The sequence below is a fragment of the Sycon ciliatum genome, chromosome 5, assembly GCF_964019385.1.
Source record: "Sycon ciliatum chromosome 5, ocSycCili1.1, whole genome shotgun sequence".
In the NCBI taxonomy this organism is placed as follows: domain Eukaryota; kingdom Metazoa; phylum Porifera; class Calcarea; order Leucosolenida; family Sycettidae; genus Sycon; species Sycon ciliatum.
In genome coordinates this window covers 10,722,384-10,740,124 of record NC_088647.1, presented here as the reverse complement: position 1 = coordinate 10,740,124, position 17,741 = coordinate 10,722,384, and the positions used below count along the sequence as shown (strand labels likewise).

The window sequence follows — 17,741 nt, the reverse complement described above, 5'->3', positions numbered from 1 at the left end:
GTCCTGCTCCAAGCACTTGACAAGCACAGTCGTCATGGCGCTGTTTATCATTCTTTGTTGTGTCCTTGCTTTCTCCGGTTGTTCCTTGCTAGGTCTCCGAAGATCCGTGACATGGTTGTTAGCTGTATGGCCCAGATGGTACACAGCCATGCCAAGAACATCAGATCTGGCTGGAAAAACATCTTTGCTGTGTTCCACCTGGCTGCGTCTGACCATGACCCACAAATCGTGGAGTTGGCCTTTGAAACCACCTGTAAGTAGCCTGGAGTCCCTCTGGTGTTAGACTGTATACGAAGACATATTCGATAGCACAAACATGACGGCGGGTGGCACTTTTTGTGTACTACAGCTTTGTACGGTATGCATGTTCATGCCTTTTTCTTAGGGAGTTAGTGGTAACTTGGATAACTAACGAAATTTACAAAATTGAAATCCCAACGAACATTTTGTGCTGTATACTTGAAGTACTACTGTTTAGTAAGAAACTTTCACTAGACATTAAATTTCGCTATTTTCGCGGCTATCGCACATTTGCGTACCTATTTTTTTTTATCGTGAACCGGTGCAATTCTTCAAAATGCAAAACTTTGCTTGCATTTGAATTCCCTGTGATTTGCTCACATGTCCAGCTACTACAAAGTGTAGCTTGACCGTGTACTGTTTACTTGGTACATGATGTCATTCATCTTCATGCACCCACACAGTACATATATTATACATTGTGATTGACCCATTCAACACAGCTACTCAAGTACGTATTTTCATTTCTTCTTGTTTGTGTGTGTGCAGCCAATATCTTCGAGAAGCATTTTGCAGCAACAATAGCCGCATCGTTCCAGGATGCTGTCAAGTGCCTGGCCGAGTTTTCTTGCAATGCAGCGTTTCCAGACACGAGCATGGAGGCCATACGTCGTATTGACATGTGTGCACGGTGCGTAGCTAATCAACCACACCTCTTCAGAGATACTGCAACGATGGAGGACACTATGGATGCAGAGGATCGTGTCTGGGTCAGGGGCTGGTTTCCTGTGCTCTTTGAGCTGAGCTGTATTATCAGTCGGTGTAAACTGGATGTCAGAACACGGTGAGTAGTAGTGTGGTCACTTGTAAGTTGTATGTGTGCTACTTGTTTCTATTCTCAATCACTCTCTCGTATAGCCATCGTGTCGTAATATTGGACAGCACTGCCCGTTCGATATCGATGTAAAAAATAAACTATAATACAAATACCATTCCTCCCTGGGCCTTGTTTCACTTGTACGCACACATGCATGCACACAAATGTAAACACACGCACGCACACACACACACACACACACACACACACACACACACACACACACACACACACACACACACACACACACACACACACACACATACACACCACAACGCCAAAACACCAAATTTCCTTGGTAAAGAAGTTCTGGGTTCCGAATTTATTTTTCGACAACAGCCAATCCAGCACTTTGTAAGTAGGATTTTGAGCAACTGATGCATTGCATTCCTGCACACTACACAACAATACTTGAGATTTTTTTGGTAATCCAGCACTCTCCCGAACCCAGCAGAATCTCTGTCGGACTAGAAACTTACCTAAAGGCACCAGTCTACTGGGTTGGAGAGTCGGCGAAACGGTCTAACCTTTGGGAAAGTTGAATGTAAAGAGGCAGTGTAGTCGAAGGTTGTTTCAGTTTCTTGTTTGGAAAATGTTTACTATCATCTGCAGATGACATTTTAGTACCCATAGTAGCCACGTAGTAACGAAGAAGAAAAGTTTTGAAAGAACTTATCAGATTGTAGAACAGCTGTCTGTATGTCTGTCTTTGCATGTGTGTGTGTGTGTGTGTGTGTGTGTGTGTGTGTGTGTGTGTGTGTGTGTGTGTGTGTGTGTGTGTGTGTGTGTGTGTGTGTGTGTGTGTGTGTGCATGTGTGTGTGTGTGTGCATACTTGCGTGCGCGTGTGTGTACAGTGCCCTGACTGTCATGTTCAACATCATGAAGACGTATGGTGCTAGTTTCCTCAATCACTGGTGGCGCGATGTCTTCAACATCATCTTCAGGATCTTTGATAATATGAAGCTGCCAGAGCAGCAGATGGAGGTGAGATAGTTTGTGGAAAATACCAATATCGTGTGGCCTCCATCTATGAGATATTGATTAGTCCAGTGCTGCCAATGCTTGTTTGGCGTGGGTAGCAATGTCGAACATTAAACTAATGGAGTGTTGTTTGTTATACTACTATTTTGTGGAGTGGACTCGTCTTGTACTAGTTGTGGTATGTTTGATATACCACTGTATCACTCGGTCACTGTCTTCTGCCACAACATCGGTCTGCCTTCACTGTCAGCATCAAGAACGTTCCTCTCCTGATCACTGTCTTAACACTTCACTCTGCTTCCTTACTCCAAGTCAACAGCAACCACAGCCACTTGCTATTGATGGTATTTTTCAGGCGGTGTGACCATCTCTTCAGGCATCACTCTCGTTTGCCTGCCACCTTTTTTGTACTTCATCTTGTGTGTGAACTGCTCATATCCACTCGATGCCACTCCTTAGTCTCACTATACAGTGTAGTCATTCATCTTTTCCAGCCTAACCAGCCATCTCCATCAGCCGTCTCCATCATCTAACTAGCCATCTCCATCATCTCCACCAGCCATCTCCATCATCTAACCAGCCATCTCCATCTCATCATGGCTACTTCGTTCCACTTTCAACTAGGCACCATCGATGGTTTTCATCCTCTGCTCTTCTGTCGATGTTCTTTGACCATCATACGTTGCTCTGCCTTCTTCCAGGAGCTACACAATGAACTTCCTTTCCCCAAACAAACTGAACTGGAGTTGGTAAGGAGTATGGTCTGCAGAGTTGCCAGTGGTTACTTCACATTGTCTAATTCCGTGCTCCTCTTTCACTGTTACTCCACTCCCCCTTGTGCAGTAGTCTTTTATCTGTAGATGGATTTTTTAAAGAATTTATAGTCTGTTTAGAAAGCGTACTAGATTTGAAGAATCCCTGGCACGAGTAGAAAGTATGTGGTGTTTCTTGGGACTGGAATGCAATTTACATGTATGCTCACCAAATTTGCCCGTCAAGTGTAAGAATACGTGGGCCACGCTTGGTCCGCCTGGAACCTGGAGTGCTTGGTTTCCAATGCAACACTGCCTAGCTCTAATTCAGCCCAATCCATTGTTTTTTAACTGTTGCAGTTTCAGTAAATACCCAGGATGATGATGGCTCCTGGCTGAAAATTTGATTGAGAAATTAGTAATTTGCAGCGAAGAGACCACTTGCTTTGATGATAGTGTGTGTGGTTTTTTTCATGTAATGAAGTGACTGCAGTGGAGCTTGTGGACCTTAATTAAATATTTGTAATTGAGTGCTTGCACATGCTGCTCTGTTTACTGAATCTTGTTCAGTTATTCTCTTTAGCAACCTGGGATAATGTTTTTGAAAGTCTATGCTTCTGAGTCTGTACTCCTCGGCACAATTCGGCCTTTTAATTTAAATTGACTTGTTCTCTCTCTCTCTCTCTCTCTCTCTCTCTCTCTCTCTCTCTCTCTCTCTCTCTCTCTCTCTCTCTCTCTCTCTCTCTCTCTCTCTTGCATTCCATTTTGTACTTGTTTTTTCGCCAGAAAACTGAGTGGATGACGACAACGTGCCCGCACACACTAATGTGCATCGTTGATGTGTTCAGTCAGTATTTTGAAGTACTTGCACCAGTGTTGCTGGATAACCTCTACAGTCAGTTCTCATGGTCGGCTCAGCAAGGTTAGCGACGCTGTGCAGTGCATGCCCTAACCAGTTCTGTACTGTATTTTCCAGTGTATAAACCCAGTGCTGGCAAACCGTCCGATTTTTCGGACAGTGTCCGATTTTTGAAGGCTCTTCCGAAAACCGGTCCGAAAAGGGAAACGTCCGAAAAGCAGCCAAAATGTCGGAGATCATTACTTTCCTTTGCAGAAGTCCTGTAGGCTGTACTTTCACTTTTCAGCGCAACTGAACTACTTCTGAAGGCACAAATCACTGTACATTTGCTTCTAAAAAGGCTAGCGCTTGGCTGTGGAAGTGCAAAGTAACATGCCTGGATCAGGCTGGATGGCATGTACGCTGACAGTGTTTCCAGAGTCAGTGTGCGACACTCATCATTACAAAATTCATGACAACTCCGGGGTTACCATGGCAACGAAGCAAATTTTCATGGTGTTTTAGACGATATTTTGAATTCTCTGTAAAAAAATTGCCGAGGGGAAAATTCGCACCATGTGGCCCGCCTTGGCGGTGAAGGGTGTCCGATTTTGGGCGAAAATTGTTTGGCAGCACTGTAAACCGCACTTTCAACGCCAATAATTCACCCAAAAATCGGTGTGGCTTATACTACGATGGTCAAATTATCGGCGGCAGTGAACCGGGAAGATGTCTGTATTTCGTGACAAAAAAAAGTCTGGGTGCCGGTTCTATTCCAGTGCGGCTTATACTCTGGAAAATACGGTACATGTAGCTTGTTGGAGATGCTGACTGACTATCTGTGCCATGTTCATTATCGTAGCAAAAACTTTCTTTTGCTGTCTGGAGTTGTGATGGGCTGCTACTTAGTTAGCTGTGGTGTGTTGTGCATGCACATTGTTTGTTGGTTTAGTGTAGCCTGAGAATAAGCTATTGGTCGCTTTTGGGCTGGAAAATATCTTGCTCGCCAATCACTGGTGTTATTGGTGTTCTGAGGTTATTTGTTCATGTACCGGTATGTGTCCTATGTTGTATGTCTTACCTTACGATCACCGCTCTTCCCACGGGTTCTCCTGGTCATTATCTTCTTCGCACATGGACTTTCCGATGTTTCGTTCTTGCTCGTAAAAATGTTTTCTAAAAAATAATTGTCACGGACGCATTTTGTTGGTCTGGAGAAAAGAGTGCATGGAACCGATACCCGAACCGTGGGAAACTATGCTGGCACTAGGGTACCCGCACATGGAAAACATGGAACCGTTTCACCCCTAGTACATATGTGAGCAGGTTGGATAGAAATCACATGTTGCCCCATTTTCAAATTTTCGAGAGAAAAAAAGGCTGCAATGGTTTGGGTCCACGTGCGCAGGCTGAAATAGTTGCCATTAGTTATGACTGCGGTGTGTGCTGAAGGTCTTGACCAAGGTGTCTTGCAAGTACGTCACCTGCTAACTCAGAGGAGTCAGTTGGCAGTGACAGTCCAAGTGAGCCGAGTGAACCACAGTTGAATCCTGAAGCCGCCTTGTTACTTGGTGGACAAGTGGTAATATTTAGGGGTGAAATGAGTGCCAAAATCAAGGAGTCGACTGCTCTTTGAGAAAATGAGCGAGTACGAGTATTTACTGACAACATGCAGGATTTTCACTAGTTTTTTCATGTTCATTGTGTTTTCAATAGCATAAGAAGGGCTTTCAAGAGAAAATTCCACTTCGCCCATTGGGGGGGGGGGGGCATGTGGTTTCTACCCGACTCGCTCACATACATGTATATTGGTGACCATGGCTACTGTATGCTGACATTGGGTGATGAAAGCTGACCATTATATTATGCTGTGTGTACAATGTGTGTAATGTATGTGTAGATAACAAGGAACTTGCTATCGCTAGTCTGGATTGCTTGGAGAGCTTTGTGACTACTAATGGCCGTCACTTCTCTCGCCTGTACTGGGACAAGACAGTGGACTGTCTGGAGAAGATATTCAGTGCTACACTGCCACAGGCACTGCTCATGTGGAGATCAGAAGATACCGGTGATCCAGGATCACCATATGATGTTGTGAGTTGTGTGATTGTATGCTTTTACTATACACTACATGATGCTGCTTCACCTAGCCTGACGAGCGGGGACTTTGCAATGTGGCTGCGTCGAGGAGAGCGTTGTAATGTAAGGTGTTGCATGCAAAATTGCCGCAGAATCAGAAATGTTAATCCTGCGCACCGTCAAGGGTTTGTGAACACTGTTTACCTTGCCGTTATTGATATACCAGAGCCAATGGCATCTTGTTGTATAGTCCTGCAGTGTGTAGTACTACGGGACACAAAGACTGACACACAAAGACTGTACTTGTACTTTATAACCCGGTTTGCTCTGTGGCTTGTTTCTCTGCTTGTATTTTATCTTTCTCCTTTGTAACTGTTATGTGCATACATGTGTGTGTTTGTCTGTATGTCTGTCTGTGTATGTGTGTCTGTATGTCTGTGTATGTCTGTCTGTCCGTCCGTCTGGCTGCCTGCCTGCCTGCCTGCCTGCCTGCCTGTGTCTATCTGTCTGTGTCTGGCTGTGTATATGTGTATGTGTATTTATATGTCTGTGTGTGGGTGTGGGTGTGTACATTGTGTTTGAATTTAGCCAATGATTCACATTCACATACCTCGCAAAGCGTCCATACAGAACATGGTACCATCAGTGACAGAGACGCGTGAAAGCTTCCATTCCAGCAAGACTGGCAGTGCAGCAGTGGCTGTCACCACACAATCACCCAAGAGAGTAGCACCGCATGGGTCCACTGAAGACGGCGGCGTCGCTGATGATGCTCAGCTGGATACGCCACGTTCTGCTCGTTCCGGTAGAATCCACCATCGTCCTCCGTCCCCTAGTGAAGACGATTCTGAAAGATCTGCTTTATCGATGACTGCAATGCCGTCAGATGATGAGCGTGCACTGGATGCTCGTGAGATAGGGACCGACGTTGATGCCAACGCTTCCGCTATGGATGGCAGCATTAATGCTTATCCACGTGATGCATCGGAGTCACCGGACTTTGAGGGGCCACGCACTAGTGAGTTGGCTGGTTGGTATCAGTATGTCTTTAGTTTTTAGATCTTTTCATGTGCTCGTTTGGACACAATGTACAGGGTGTGCAGACTATAGAATGTTTTTACATTTGCAGTAACTGTTACAATCGTGTAAGCGTCGCCAAGAGTGCATAACACTCAGGAGTGTGCAACTCCAGCTATGGGGTCTGCGACGGCAGAACTTTACATCACTTGACGAACCCGTACACATTATTTGCACCCTATGCATGATAGATACGGGCTATACGCAACCCTGCTTTGGGTTCAACTCTCTTGTGGTCACTTTGCACTGTTTGCCAACGTACACTACGTCACGTGATGTGAAGTTCTGCCATCGCAGCACTGCATAGAGGTTGTGTAGGCAGTCGCACACTCTTGGGGGTTATGTACTCTTGGTGCCGCTGATGACAGTTTCACTAGCCACATCTCTAGAAACCCAATCTTCAGACCGCTAGCTCTATTGCAGGGCGCGAAATAACGGTCGGACATAGGACAATTTCCGACCGTTTACGGTCAGTTTCCGGATGTTTTGTACACATCCGGACAAAGTGTCCGCGCACTTTTTTGCAAATTACAAAAATAAGGCACGTCAATCCTTTGTCTCATAGTCATTAGTGATGTCGTCTGGCAAGAGAAAGCGTGGGTCGCAGCAGCAGCCAAGGTCGGACTCTTTTCACGTCGTGATAACATTTCGATGGTATTAATTCTATACTGAACACTGTGTGATTTGATGTGAAAATTTGCATGTCCGGACATGTCCGGCCATTTTTGCAACTGGCAGGACATTGTGTCAGAGCACATTTTAATCCTTAGCGCATGCCCTGTATTGTAACTCTTTCTTTGCTCGTGCTTTTGTGTACACTCTTCTTCCGTATGCACCATTAGGTTCGGATGACAAGCAGCGAGTGTTTGGCACATTGGATGTACGCTGTCATGTTCAGCAATGCCTAATCCGTGCTATAGATCACATCATCTTTACGTCGGTTGGTAGTAAACATCAAGATCAGCGGTTGTTCTATGCAGCTGCTAAGGAGGTCAGTACTATCTACAAGTCGTCATTAGATATTTTCTTTGTAAAGTGTCAATGTACTGTCACCATGATATCAATGCTGGTGCCTGGCACCATCATGCAAAGATCTGTGTAAGGATACCAGCATATTTTAGCACATGTTCAGCTCGGCACGGAAGCAGTTGTGTGTATCTTTTGTTGCTAGCTGCAGTGTGTGTATGTGTGCCTGTGTCTATATGTGTGTGTGTGTGTGTGTGTGTGTGTGTGTGTGCCTGTGTCTATATATGTGTGTGTGTGCCTGTGTCTATATGTGTGTGTGTCTGTCTGTCTGTGTATGTGCATGTATATGTGTGCATGTAAATGTGTGTGTGTGTATCTGTGTGTATGTTTGTGTGTATGTTTGTGTGTGTGTGGGTCTGTGTGTATGTTACTGCTGTGCTCCACTGCTTGTTTTGTAGGCATCTCATTTGCCTATACCCAGCACAACACAAGGGCCCGTGTCAGCTAAATCTTCACCTGCTCACTTCTTGCAGAGTGACACAACAAATACTAGCAATTCCAGTGGATCGCCAGAGGCAATGTTCCCACAGCTGAGCAGCGCACAGCTATTGCGGCTAGTCTACCTGCTCATGGCGTCGCATGACTTTGCTAAACTCTTCAATGCTGACAATGAACAAAGAGCTGCATTGTGGAAGGCGGGTGAGTTTTGTCATGTGTGAACGGCGAGTGCATGCTTCACAATCTCCTTGCTGCTTTTGTTCTTGTTGTCTTAGGATCGTATATACTAAGTAGTGAAATGCCGGGTCACAATATGCTTATACCTTCTGTGTTGCCATCTACAGAGGCGAAAGGCTATGTAGCTGTAACTTTAAGTTTCACGCATTTCAGCGATCATCAGACAGCAGCATTTGCAAATGCTGCTGTCTGATGATCGCTACTTAAAATTACAGCTGCACAGCCTTTTTGCCTCTGTTGTGTGTGTATACTGCTCTGCACATTTGTGTATTGAGCACTCCACCTCGAGCTGCCTAGACCGGCCTTGTTTTTGCATTTAAAAAATATGTACATGTTTGTGTTTTGTGATGGTGTTCTCCGGGCGCTGGGCATCTAACTGAGGTTAACTCTGTCCACATGTGTTGTGTGTTTATGGAACTATTGGTGCTTATAGATTGTGATATTGCTGTACACATTGTATACCCCGGCTAATTACTATGGGCATGTGTGTGTGTGTGTGTGTGTGTGTGTGTGTGTGTGTGTGTGTGTGTGTGTGTGTGTGTGTGTGTGTGTGTGTGTGTGTGTTGTGATGTTATGCTGACTAGGTTTCCAAGGCAAGTCCAAGATCAACATGTGGAAGCAAGAAACCCAGAGTCTACTGTGTGTTCTGAGAATTCTCTTCTCCATGCTGGCATGCCAGCAGCATGCCTCCTGTGCGCTGGCTGTGGAGGAAACCCTCATCAAGTAAGATCGTTCACACCAACCATGCGTCAGATTTGTGCTGTTTTTGGTTCTCAGTCAGGACATGGGCAATCGCTATCCAGATGCAGCATAGGTGATGCTTGACGTAACCTTTTCGACTACATTTTTTGTATCTGCACTACCTTCCATGCTTATATTAGCTGAAAAATGGCCATCTCGCCGTTCGGATCTTGAATGTGCCTGAACTGTATTCATCAACTTCACAGTGCACCTCCCATGCCTTAGTCAATGCACAGTATATCACCCCCACCCCCACCCCGCTTGCACTGATTCAGTCAGGTGTGTAGCATCCCTGCTTGAACTGATTCGACCAACTGAACAAGATGCGACCGCCGCAATACTGCTGATAACTGTCTACACTGCCTATCCCCTTCTGGGTATTGCAGCATGTGTCGTTGCCTGAAAAAAGGAGTCCAGCAAAAGCCTGACTAGCTGGACCAAGTGCTTTGCCACTGCTCTCATATACTGTACAGGCAGAAAATGTTGTCGATGAATAATGTCGTCCAACTCCAACGAAAGGGAATTTGTGTAGTTGAAAATTTAGTCCATGGGCCATAAATCATATTGAAAAGCTGGACAAATCAACGTTAGTCTGGCATTTAATTTAGTCCGAAACTCCTTGGACGAAAAGACAAAAATAAATTCCAGACGATTATTTCTGCGTATACAGTATGTGCATGTCTGTGCAAGTTTGTGCACGTGTGTTAGCAACTTGTGTGACATTACCTAACTGTACGCGTACTGGTATGCTGTTGTGATGTGTGATTGTGTGATTGTATGATTGTACTACTGTACAGCATATGGCAGAATGCGGTGGCGTACTACTGCACACTGGTGTCATTGAATCATCGCACAGAGTGGCTACCGGTGCTGCTCTTTCTCATTGATAACTTGAAACGACTTGAGCCAATCAGGGTAAGTACCATGCAGCAAAACAAAACAACCCATTGTACCATTTGTATGTATGGCATTGAGTTTCTACATTTATCACCACACGCCTTGGCATTGTGCTGGTGACAATGTCTTAAAAACTACTTACTTCAGTAATGTAACTAATGTTAATGTACAGATTGTTACTTGTAGCTTTTTCTAAGTGATACACTGCGAAACTAAGACGTGGATATGTCCTCGCCTTTTTTTCTGTTGTGTAGTTTGACCGTCACTTGTTCCAGCCCGGTGCCAAGATTCTCTACAAGATGGTGACAGTTGACATGCAGGCAGAGCTGCGTTGTGTCCTGCGTGACCTGCTTGAACGCATGCATGACCGTGCGTGCTGCTTAAGATCCGCTGCCCACCAGCCTGCTAAGGCCGCGGGAGCAGCAGAATCAGCAATGAAGAATCCCCTGCAACAGCAGCAGCAACAACAGCAGCAGCAGCAGCAGTAGCCAGTGTACTGAACGCATTTTTTGTCTGTTTGTGTACTTGTATACATCCAGCAGAGGCTTGATCTGTAGCGATAGCTTGTCTTTATTTCAGGTTTCGGCAGAGTTTCCGAACGGCTTGAGCAGCTAGTCTACAATGACATTATGTAGCAGGTATGTCCATGTACTTAGTCCTATCTCATATCCCATTGGTCTAGGCATGGTGTGTTTGTTTGAATTGTTGCATCGTCTATTTTCTCTATTTTTCTCTACGCGATGGGTATATCAGTACTATTTTTACTCTTCTCGGGCCGCAATGCTTGCTGTCATATTTGCACTTTACCCTTATTGCTATGTGCTGTGTTTGTCTTTTTAGTCTGCTTAGTCTGTCCGTTGTCACCTAGAGAATTTTGAAGTGCATAAATCACCTATGCCGTGTGCCTCTCTACCTAGCTTATCAGCTAATATTTCCTGCCGCCGAAGCAACCATAGCTGCAGCAGTAGTAGCGATAAAAGCAACTTCAATGATATACGCATTAAAAACAAATACTCAAATACTCAAAACATTTCTCTTGCTCCAACATGTGCCAGTTTCTTTTTCTATTCTGTTTTCTAACATTGCTCTATTCAGCAATGTAGCCACTCTATATGATGGCCCGCTTTGTGTGTCCGAGTATTTGTTCTTCCGTTTGTGATGGTCAGACTCTATCCGAAAACTCATCAACAAGGATTATGTGTCTGTTGCCAATGCCCCACCCCCTCTGCTCATGAAATTTTCTTGCATGCGCTAATCGTGACTCATCATGTTTGCTATCCCATGTGGCTATGTCACTTTCCATCATTTTACTTTTCTGTCTTGTTGCTGGGCAATGATGCTGATATTTTTCTCCTTTGCTTTCTGCTCCACGCCATTTTACTGCAGTGTCAGGGATGAATCAACCCTGCGATAAGTTATGTAGACATTTTATTCTCTTTTCATTTTGCTTACAACTCACATGAGTTGTACATGTGTCCGATACCGGTCCATCATAACACTTCCTTGCTAGTCCGATACCGGTCCATGCATCATAACACTTCCTTGAATCATGTACAGTCGTGTTCTTTGGGAATGCCATAGTCATGACTACTGTTCAGTACACCTGTGAGGCTGTGACCATGTGTGTTCTTTTGCTGCTGGTTGTGTTAGCGGACAGGGTGACCGTGTGCATGGGCATGTGTGTGTGTGTGTGTGTGTGTGTGTGTGTGTGTGTGTGTGTGTGTGTGTGTGTGTGTGTGTGTGTGTGTGTGCGTGTGTTAATGTGTATGTGGTTGGTGTGTGTGGGTGGGTGTGTGTGGTGTTTGTACGTGTGTGTGTGTGGTGTGTGGCGGTTCTCTCTCTTCTTGTCGTTGTCTCCCGCTTCTGGGAGCGGCGTGGTCCGATAGGGTAGCTGTACATAGTAGTGTGTGTGTGTGTGTGTGTGTGTGTGTGCGCGCGCGCGCGCGCGCGTGCGTGTCTATGGTGTGTGTGTGTGTATGTGGTGTTGTTGTCAGTGATGTCTGGTAATTATTAGTTTACCGTATTACTGGTAGGTTTTCTGCCCAAGACTCGCGCCAGAATGACTACAAACCCTTCAAAGTTATTTCTGTTGAATCTACTGTCGTAGCGCAGGGTCATACACTGTTTCTTGATCTCGACTGTTCTGTGTTCAGCTAGCGGGCATGATGGCAGCCAGGGAGCCCTACACATACCAAATACCAGTATATTTTATTATTGGTATGTGTAGGGCTCCCTGACAGCAGCAACAGTACATAACCAGGTTGAAGTGCTGAAGGCTGAAGCCTGCTGAATATGACGTGACATCCTTGGAAGTAATGACAATTACGTGCGGCCTTGGCGGCTTGGCGTCGAACCAAAACTGGCCTGAGAACGCCACTGTACTCGCGATCGTATCAGAAATAATTACACACAGACAGAAGGCGTAAAAATGTTTCCTTGTTCATGTTGTTTGTCGATTCGGTTCGGACTGGCTTTGTTTCTGGTCATTCCCTGACTAATATTAAACCCAGTATTTATAGAAGGCTTTGAACAGCTACTGCATTCCCCGAACGTGATGTATGACTAATAATTTCTGTTGGTGAACCGATTGCATTCCAAGAGTAATTCTGCTAGCGGCTTGTAGGACACTTTGGCACTGAGCTGTGTGTGGAGAAAGAGCTAGCGACTATGTCCATTCGCGGTGAAAAATCAACATGGTCACCGTTGGAGACGCCGTTGAAGCTGCAGCACTTCGTGTGGGCTGAGGCGCCAAGGCCGGATATTCTGACCTCGTTGTTACCAGCGAAAGATGGTCAGGCACCGGTGGATACATCGTCAGCACGACTATGGGCGTGTGGCAGCCCTGGTATTCTGATTGCATCATTGGATGTGAGCACGGGATCATTGAGTAAGTACTCTATACCGAACCCAACCTATCCACCTAGATACTTTCAACGCGAGGAGAAGAGTGAGAAGAAAAGGAAAGATGCTACAACGCTGATGGCGGGTCTAGCTGACACCAAAGCTGTGTCCATGGTTTGCGTTGGCGGCACACAGCTTTGGGTAGGGACGGAGGGTCACTCGCTGCATGTCCTTGATGTACCGGGCTTCTTCACGCACCACGTGGCCGTAATGAGAGATGCTGTGCTGTGTCTGGCTACTGGCGAGTATCACATCCAGGATGGCGAGCAAGCTGAGGACGAGAACCGCCGCACGCCGACCCAATCCAGCAGTGGTACCAGTGCCGCCGATACTGACAATAGTGCTCCCAACACACAGTACGAAGTGCACGGTACAGCTAGAGGCGGCCTGCACTGGACGAAAATGACCACCGGCGGCAGCAGCGACGCCAAGTTAACGGTGAGGTACGTGCTGGCAGGTCTCGCTAACGGGCACATTGTCAAGTTTAGCTGTCTCAGCGAAGAGGGTGGTGATATGGAGGCGCCGTTTCAAGAAGCACCAACGGTAAGTGTAATGATGCACTGGTACACACATGGCCATAGCCTTCTGGGCTCTGAATCAACGCTGTTAAAGCAAGCTGCACTGCATCATTCATCCCTATCTCCTATCAAACGCAGTCCTATTTCACTTATGCATCAGCTGATGGTGTACTACTGTTGCTGCATCAGCTGATGGTGTACTAGTACTACTGTTGCTGCATCAGCTGATGGTGTACTACTGTAGCCGCATGAGGTCAATGTAAATGTAGCCCATAGTCAATTCTGACCGTAGAGGCAGTGTTACTGTTAAAGAACTTCTGTTTGAAATGAGCTCAACATCGTGATTGTGATGGGACCTGGTTTGAAATTTTGAATGCATACTACCTATTTTTTCTCTGTTGTAGCCTAAAGGCCTTTGGTATCGAATCACAGTAGAGTGTAGGTGGATAAGCAATTTTTATTAAGAATCGAAACGTATTCCTTTGCGCGTACAGATGCTACGACTTGGTGGAAGCCCAGTGAAGGCTATCGTCATAGCAGCGGACGGCCTGGCCTGGTGTGGTGTTGGAACTGAGATTGTGGTGCTGCAAGTGGAGACGCTCCGAGAAGTGACTCGTTTTGATGCTCAACCAGACAAGGTTAGTCCGCAGTTCAGGAGCAAGACGTGGAGCCCTCTGTGAATGTATTGTGTACTGTTAGTGCATGCACAGGTTGAAGCCATATTCCTTTTAAGTGTGTTGTAATGATTTCTTGTTCCAAGTATTTGTTGTCAAGATTTATTCATCTTGGGTTATGTATCAACAGATCCCCGTGCTATTTTACAATAATGTTGTGTGTGTGTGTGCGTGCATGCATGCATATATGTATGTGTGGATGCGTGCATGTATGGGTACTGTATATGCTATCCACTACAGGCTTACTCATCTCATCGTCGCTCTCTAGTCTCTCACCTTGTCTACAGCACACTGGGTATTTGGAGTGCATGCTGGCACACAAACTCTGTACAGCTATGGGATACAAAGACATTCAGTCGGCGCACATCTATCCTATCCTTGTGAGTCACGCTACGGAGATCAGTAGCTAAGTGGGTTTGCTGGAAAGTCATGTGCCGGTCTTTTAGTTCGGAACTGTTTTATGGCATCCGCACAGGTGGTTGAACTGTATGAGTAGAATGTTGTTTCGTATCCCATAGTGTGTACGCCTGGCGCACAGTGCACTGGCCAGAACTGTGGTGTATGTATTCCTATAAGGAATCTACTCCCTATAGCGGAACCACTCCCCGCAGAGGATCCACTCCCTATAGCAGATCTGCCATCTATGGCAGCCCCGGAGGCTGTGGTAGGTCTGTTCCCAATAATACACTGTAATAGGTTGGTCTGTAACAGGGTGCCCAGATATACATGCATATCCGTGAGCATGTGAGTCCCCTCAACTGAAGATCTGGATAGGCATCGCGTAATAAACGAAGGGATTCAGAAGCATGAAGAGTATTGAAGACAGAATGTAAACGTCAGGATTGGGATCAGGAAGAAGGAAAAGAAAACATGTACAGCTGTATAGTGATATAGCTGTGAAAGCATGTGGGGATTGAGTCGAAAGTATGTGAGGATGGTGTCGAAAGCATGTGGGGATCGAGTCAGAAGCAAAGAGTGGGAAAGCATTGAAACCATTCCGAGAAGGAACTCTTGCAGCCTGTAAATTAATTGTCGGATAACCAGTTACTGTGTATCTATCACACTTCTGTGTGGATCTAGTCCAGCACATGTACACTCCAGTCTCTCCGGAGGCGTGGGTTCGAATCCCACCGCTGCCACCAATGTAGTAGCTGGCCCTCGGAGACAATTTCACACACTCAAACAAAGCACTCACTTTGTGGTTTCACGAATACTCGTTAGGACAGAATTATTAGTTACACACTCGGCAAGTAAAGATAAGAAGTGAAAGGAGCACAAGAAAAGAACAATGCAAGAAGACAAAACACGCGGCGAACGGCAGCCATGTTTTTAGGTCATCAACCAATGAGCAATCTATATAAACCGGTCGCCGACGAAATTCTAGAATATTCCAGAGCTGTGAACTGTGATTGGTTAATTATGCCAATGTTCTAGAACAATAACACTAGCAGCAGGCATACGGGTAAATACGGGTTTAGCCATACACGACTCATACATTACTCACGAGCGACTCACGGAAAGGGTAATAACATGCAGATACAAAATACGCAAGGAGAGAAAAATGTAACTAACTGCCCATCTTGGGGTTTGAACCTAGGAATCTGTATCAACACAAGCTCTACAAATAAATACTCTTTTACTGCGAAAAATATACTTTCTATCAAAATGCAACTCCTACATAGACACGATTGATACGGTTGGTGTCATGATTCAGCTTATCCGCATTGGTCATCTTTTGTGATGTGTACATGTCCAGGGCTCATGATGAGCGTGCACGATGGGTGCAATCATCAGCGGACGTATCGGCCATGGCTGTGACACAGGGAATCCTGACTATTGGTACGGAAGGTGGCAGTCTTCTCCTCTTTGACATTGTGCCTTCAGACAGCTTGACCAGCGGCAGTGCATTCCGACCACGCTTTCTCGGCACCGAGGATATCTGTTCGGGCAACATCCACTGCATTGTTCCCATGGAGACAAAGCTGGACCTTGCAGCAGCAGATGACGCTTACGATCCAGAGGCAGATGACCCAGATTGTCCGATGCGTATCATGACATGTTGCGCCGCCAGATTTGATCAGCGCCGTGCCGATTCGACTGGCAGTACAGGCAAGGGAATACGAAGCCGCTTAAGAGCTAGTAGGAGCGGTGAAGACGAGAACGAGACGAAGAAAGTGGAAATTTCATGCTGGGAGTTCCGTTCTGCCCAGGATCATGATCGTCACCAGAGACTGCGCATTCACAACCAGTTGATGAGTGGTGCCACGCACAAGCCATTCAAGTTTCCCAAGCTAACCTTGGTCAGGGTTTGTCCGACTGCTGTTGTCACAACACCACTTGGAGATTGATGTCACAGACCGTATAGTCCACACAGTCAGTCCGCCATGCAGTCCGCCATGCAGTCCGCCATGCAGTCCGCCATGCAGTCCGCCATGCAGTCCGCCATGCAGTCCGCCATGCAGTCACGCCATGCAGTCCGCCATGCAGTCTTCGCCATGCAGTCCGCCATGCAGTCACGCCATGCAGTCCGCCATGCAGTCCGCCATGCAGTCCGTCAGTCCGTGCAGTCTTCGCCATCCTGAAAAGGAGCCGCATGACATGTACAATGTTTAAAAACGACATTGCCAGCTAACTACTTGACTCCTTGATTTCTAGGATTGTTTGGATTTCTCGCTTGTTAGCGGCCGTCGTGAGTTCCCTCGGGAACGGACATGTTGATTTACTCTCTATTTTTGTATGAATACTACAGTAAATCTAATCATGGCTGTGCCATCATGTTGTTTTCTTTCTCTTGAGTATTTATAGTAGAGCGCACACACGACCTGATTCGTGAGTGCATCACCAGGCAACCATTCAGCAGCACAGCTTCGAAAGTCTCTCAGAATAATTATTTTCAATGTCATGTAAGCTTCCTCAGAAGGCTTTGCAAGAGTAAGATAACCTCTGCGATCAGATTCACGCCACGGGTGATGATGTGCCTGTGGGTGTAATGCGAGCTCAGTGAATATAGAAATTGAGGTGCATGCAGTGTTTTCTGTATGGATGGATAGCATACCCATCATGGTGGTGGATTTCTCATGCCAGTCCGTGAATGCCTAAGTTTGTATCTCTGTTATGGCGATTGATGCCCATGGCACACACAAACACACACACACACACACACACACACACACACACACACACACACACACTGGCGTGTGCTCTCGTTTGTACGTGGGCATGTGTGCCGTTAGCCCGCCGCCAATCTGGTCTGTTTCTGATTTTTTTAGGTGGAATGAGGTGCACGCTGGCATGTACCATGTGCTCCCCAGTGTACGGGTGCATGTGTACCATTTGCCGCACTGCATACATCTGATGATCAGATCAGGCTATGGGTGTGTTTCTGACTGTGTGCGATGGAACGGTGCATCGGCTTGCTGAACGAAAGGCACTGTGAAGTTATCCTGTTATCCTGAGTCTGCTAC

At 46.1% G+C, this 17,741-nt stretch overlaps 2 protein-coding genes across 5 annotated transcripts in view; both read left to right on the top strand.

Annotated features, from left to right (window-relative positions):
- The window catches only part of LOC135817582 (brefeldin A-inhibited guanine nucleotide-exchange protein 1-like), a 42,992-nt gene extending 31,208 nt beyond the window's left edge, over positions 1–11,784 (top strand). For 2 of the 4 annotated variants that reach the window (XM_065330797.1, XM_065330796.1), the window contains exons 21-32: positions 93–253; positions 790–1,084; positions 1,973–2,102; positions 2,801–2,848; positions 3,638–3,773; positions 5,590–5,783; positions 6,357–6,786; positions 7,688–7,836; positions 8,270–8,510; positions 9,131–9,269; positions 10,085–10,202; positions 10,439–11,784. In XM_065330797.1, the coding sequence (XP_065186869.1) occupies positions 93–253; positions 790–1,084; positions 1,973–2,102; positions 2,801–2,848; positions 3,638–3,773; positions 5,590–5,783; positions 6,357–6,786; positions 7,688–7,836; positions 8,270–8,510; positions 9,131–9,269; positions 10,085–10,202; positions 10,439–10,672 (2,275 nt within the window). In that variant the 3' untranslated portion in view covers positions 10,673–11,784. The remainder of the gene's footprint in view (positions 1–92; positions 254–789; positions 1,085–1,972; positions 2,103–2,800; positions 2,849–3,637; positions 3,774–5,589; positions 5,784–6,356; positions 6,787–7,687; positions 7,837–8,269; positions 8,511–9,130; positions 9,270–10,084; positions 10,203–10,438) is intronic. The other 2 variants (XM_065330800.1, XM_065330798.1) reach the window with 2 other exon arrangements.
- An 821-nt stretch (positions 11,785–12,605) lies between these two features.
- On the top strand, positions 12,606–17,231 carry LOC135817587 (uncharacterized). The gene is made up of 4 exons (XM_065330804.1): positions 12,606–13,628; positions 14,098–14,241; positions 14,518–14,657; positions 16,034–17,231. Exons 1-4 carry the CDS (start codon positions 12,852–12,854, stop codon positions 16,623–16,625), a joined length of 1,653 nt encoding a protein of 550 aa, XP_065186876.1. The 5' UTR covers positions 12,606–12,851; the 3' UTR covers positions 16,626–17,231.
- The last annotated feature ends 510 nt before the right edge of the window (positions 17,232–17,741 follow it).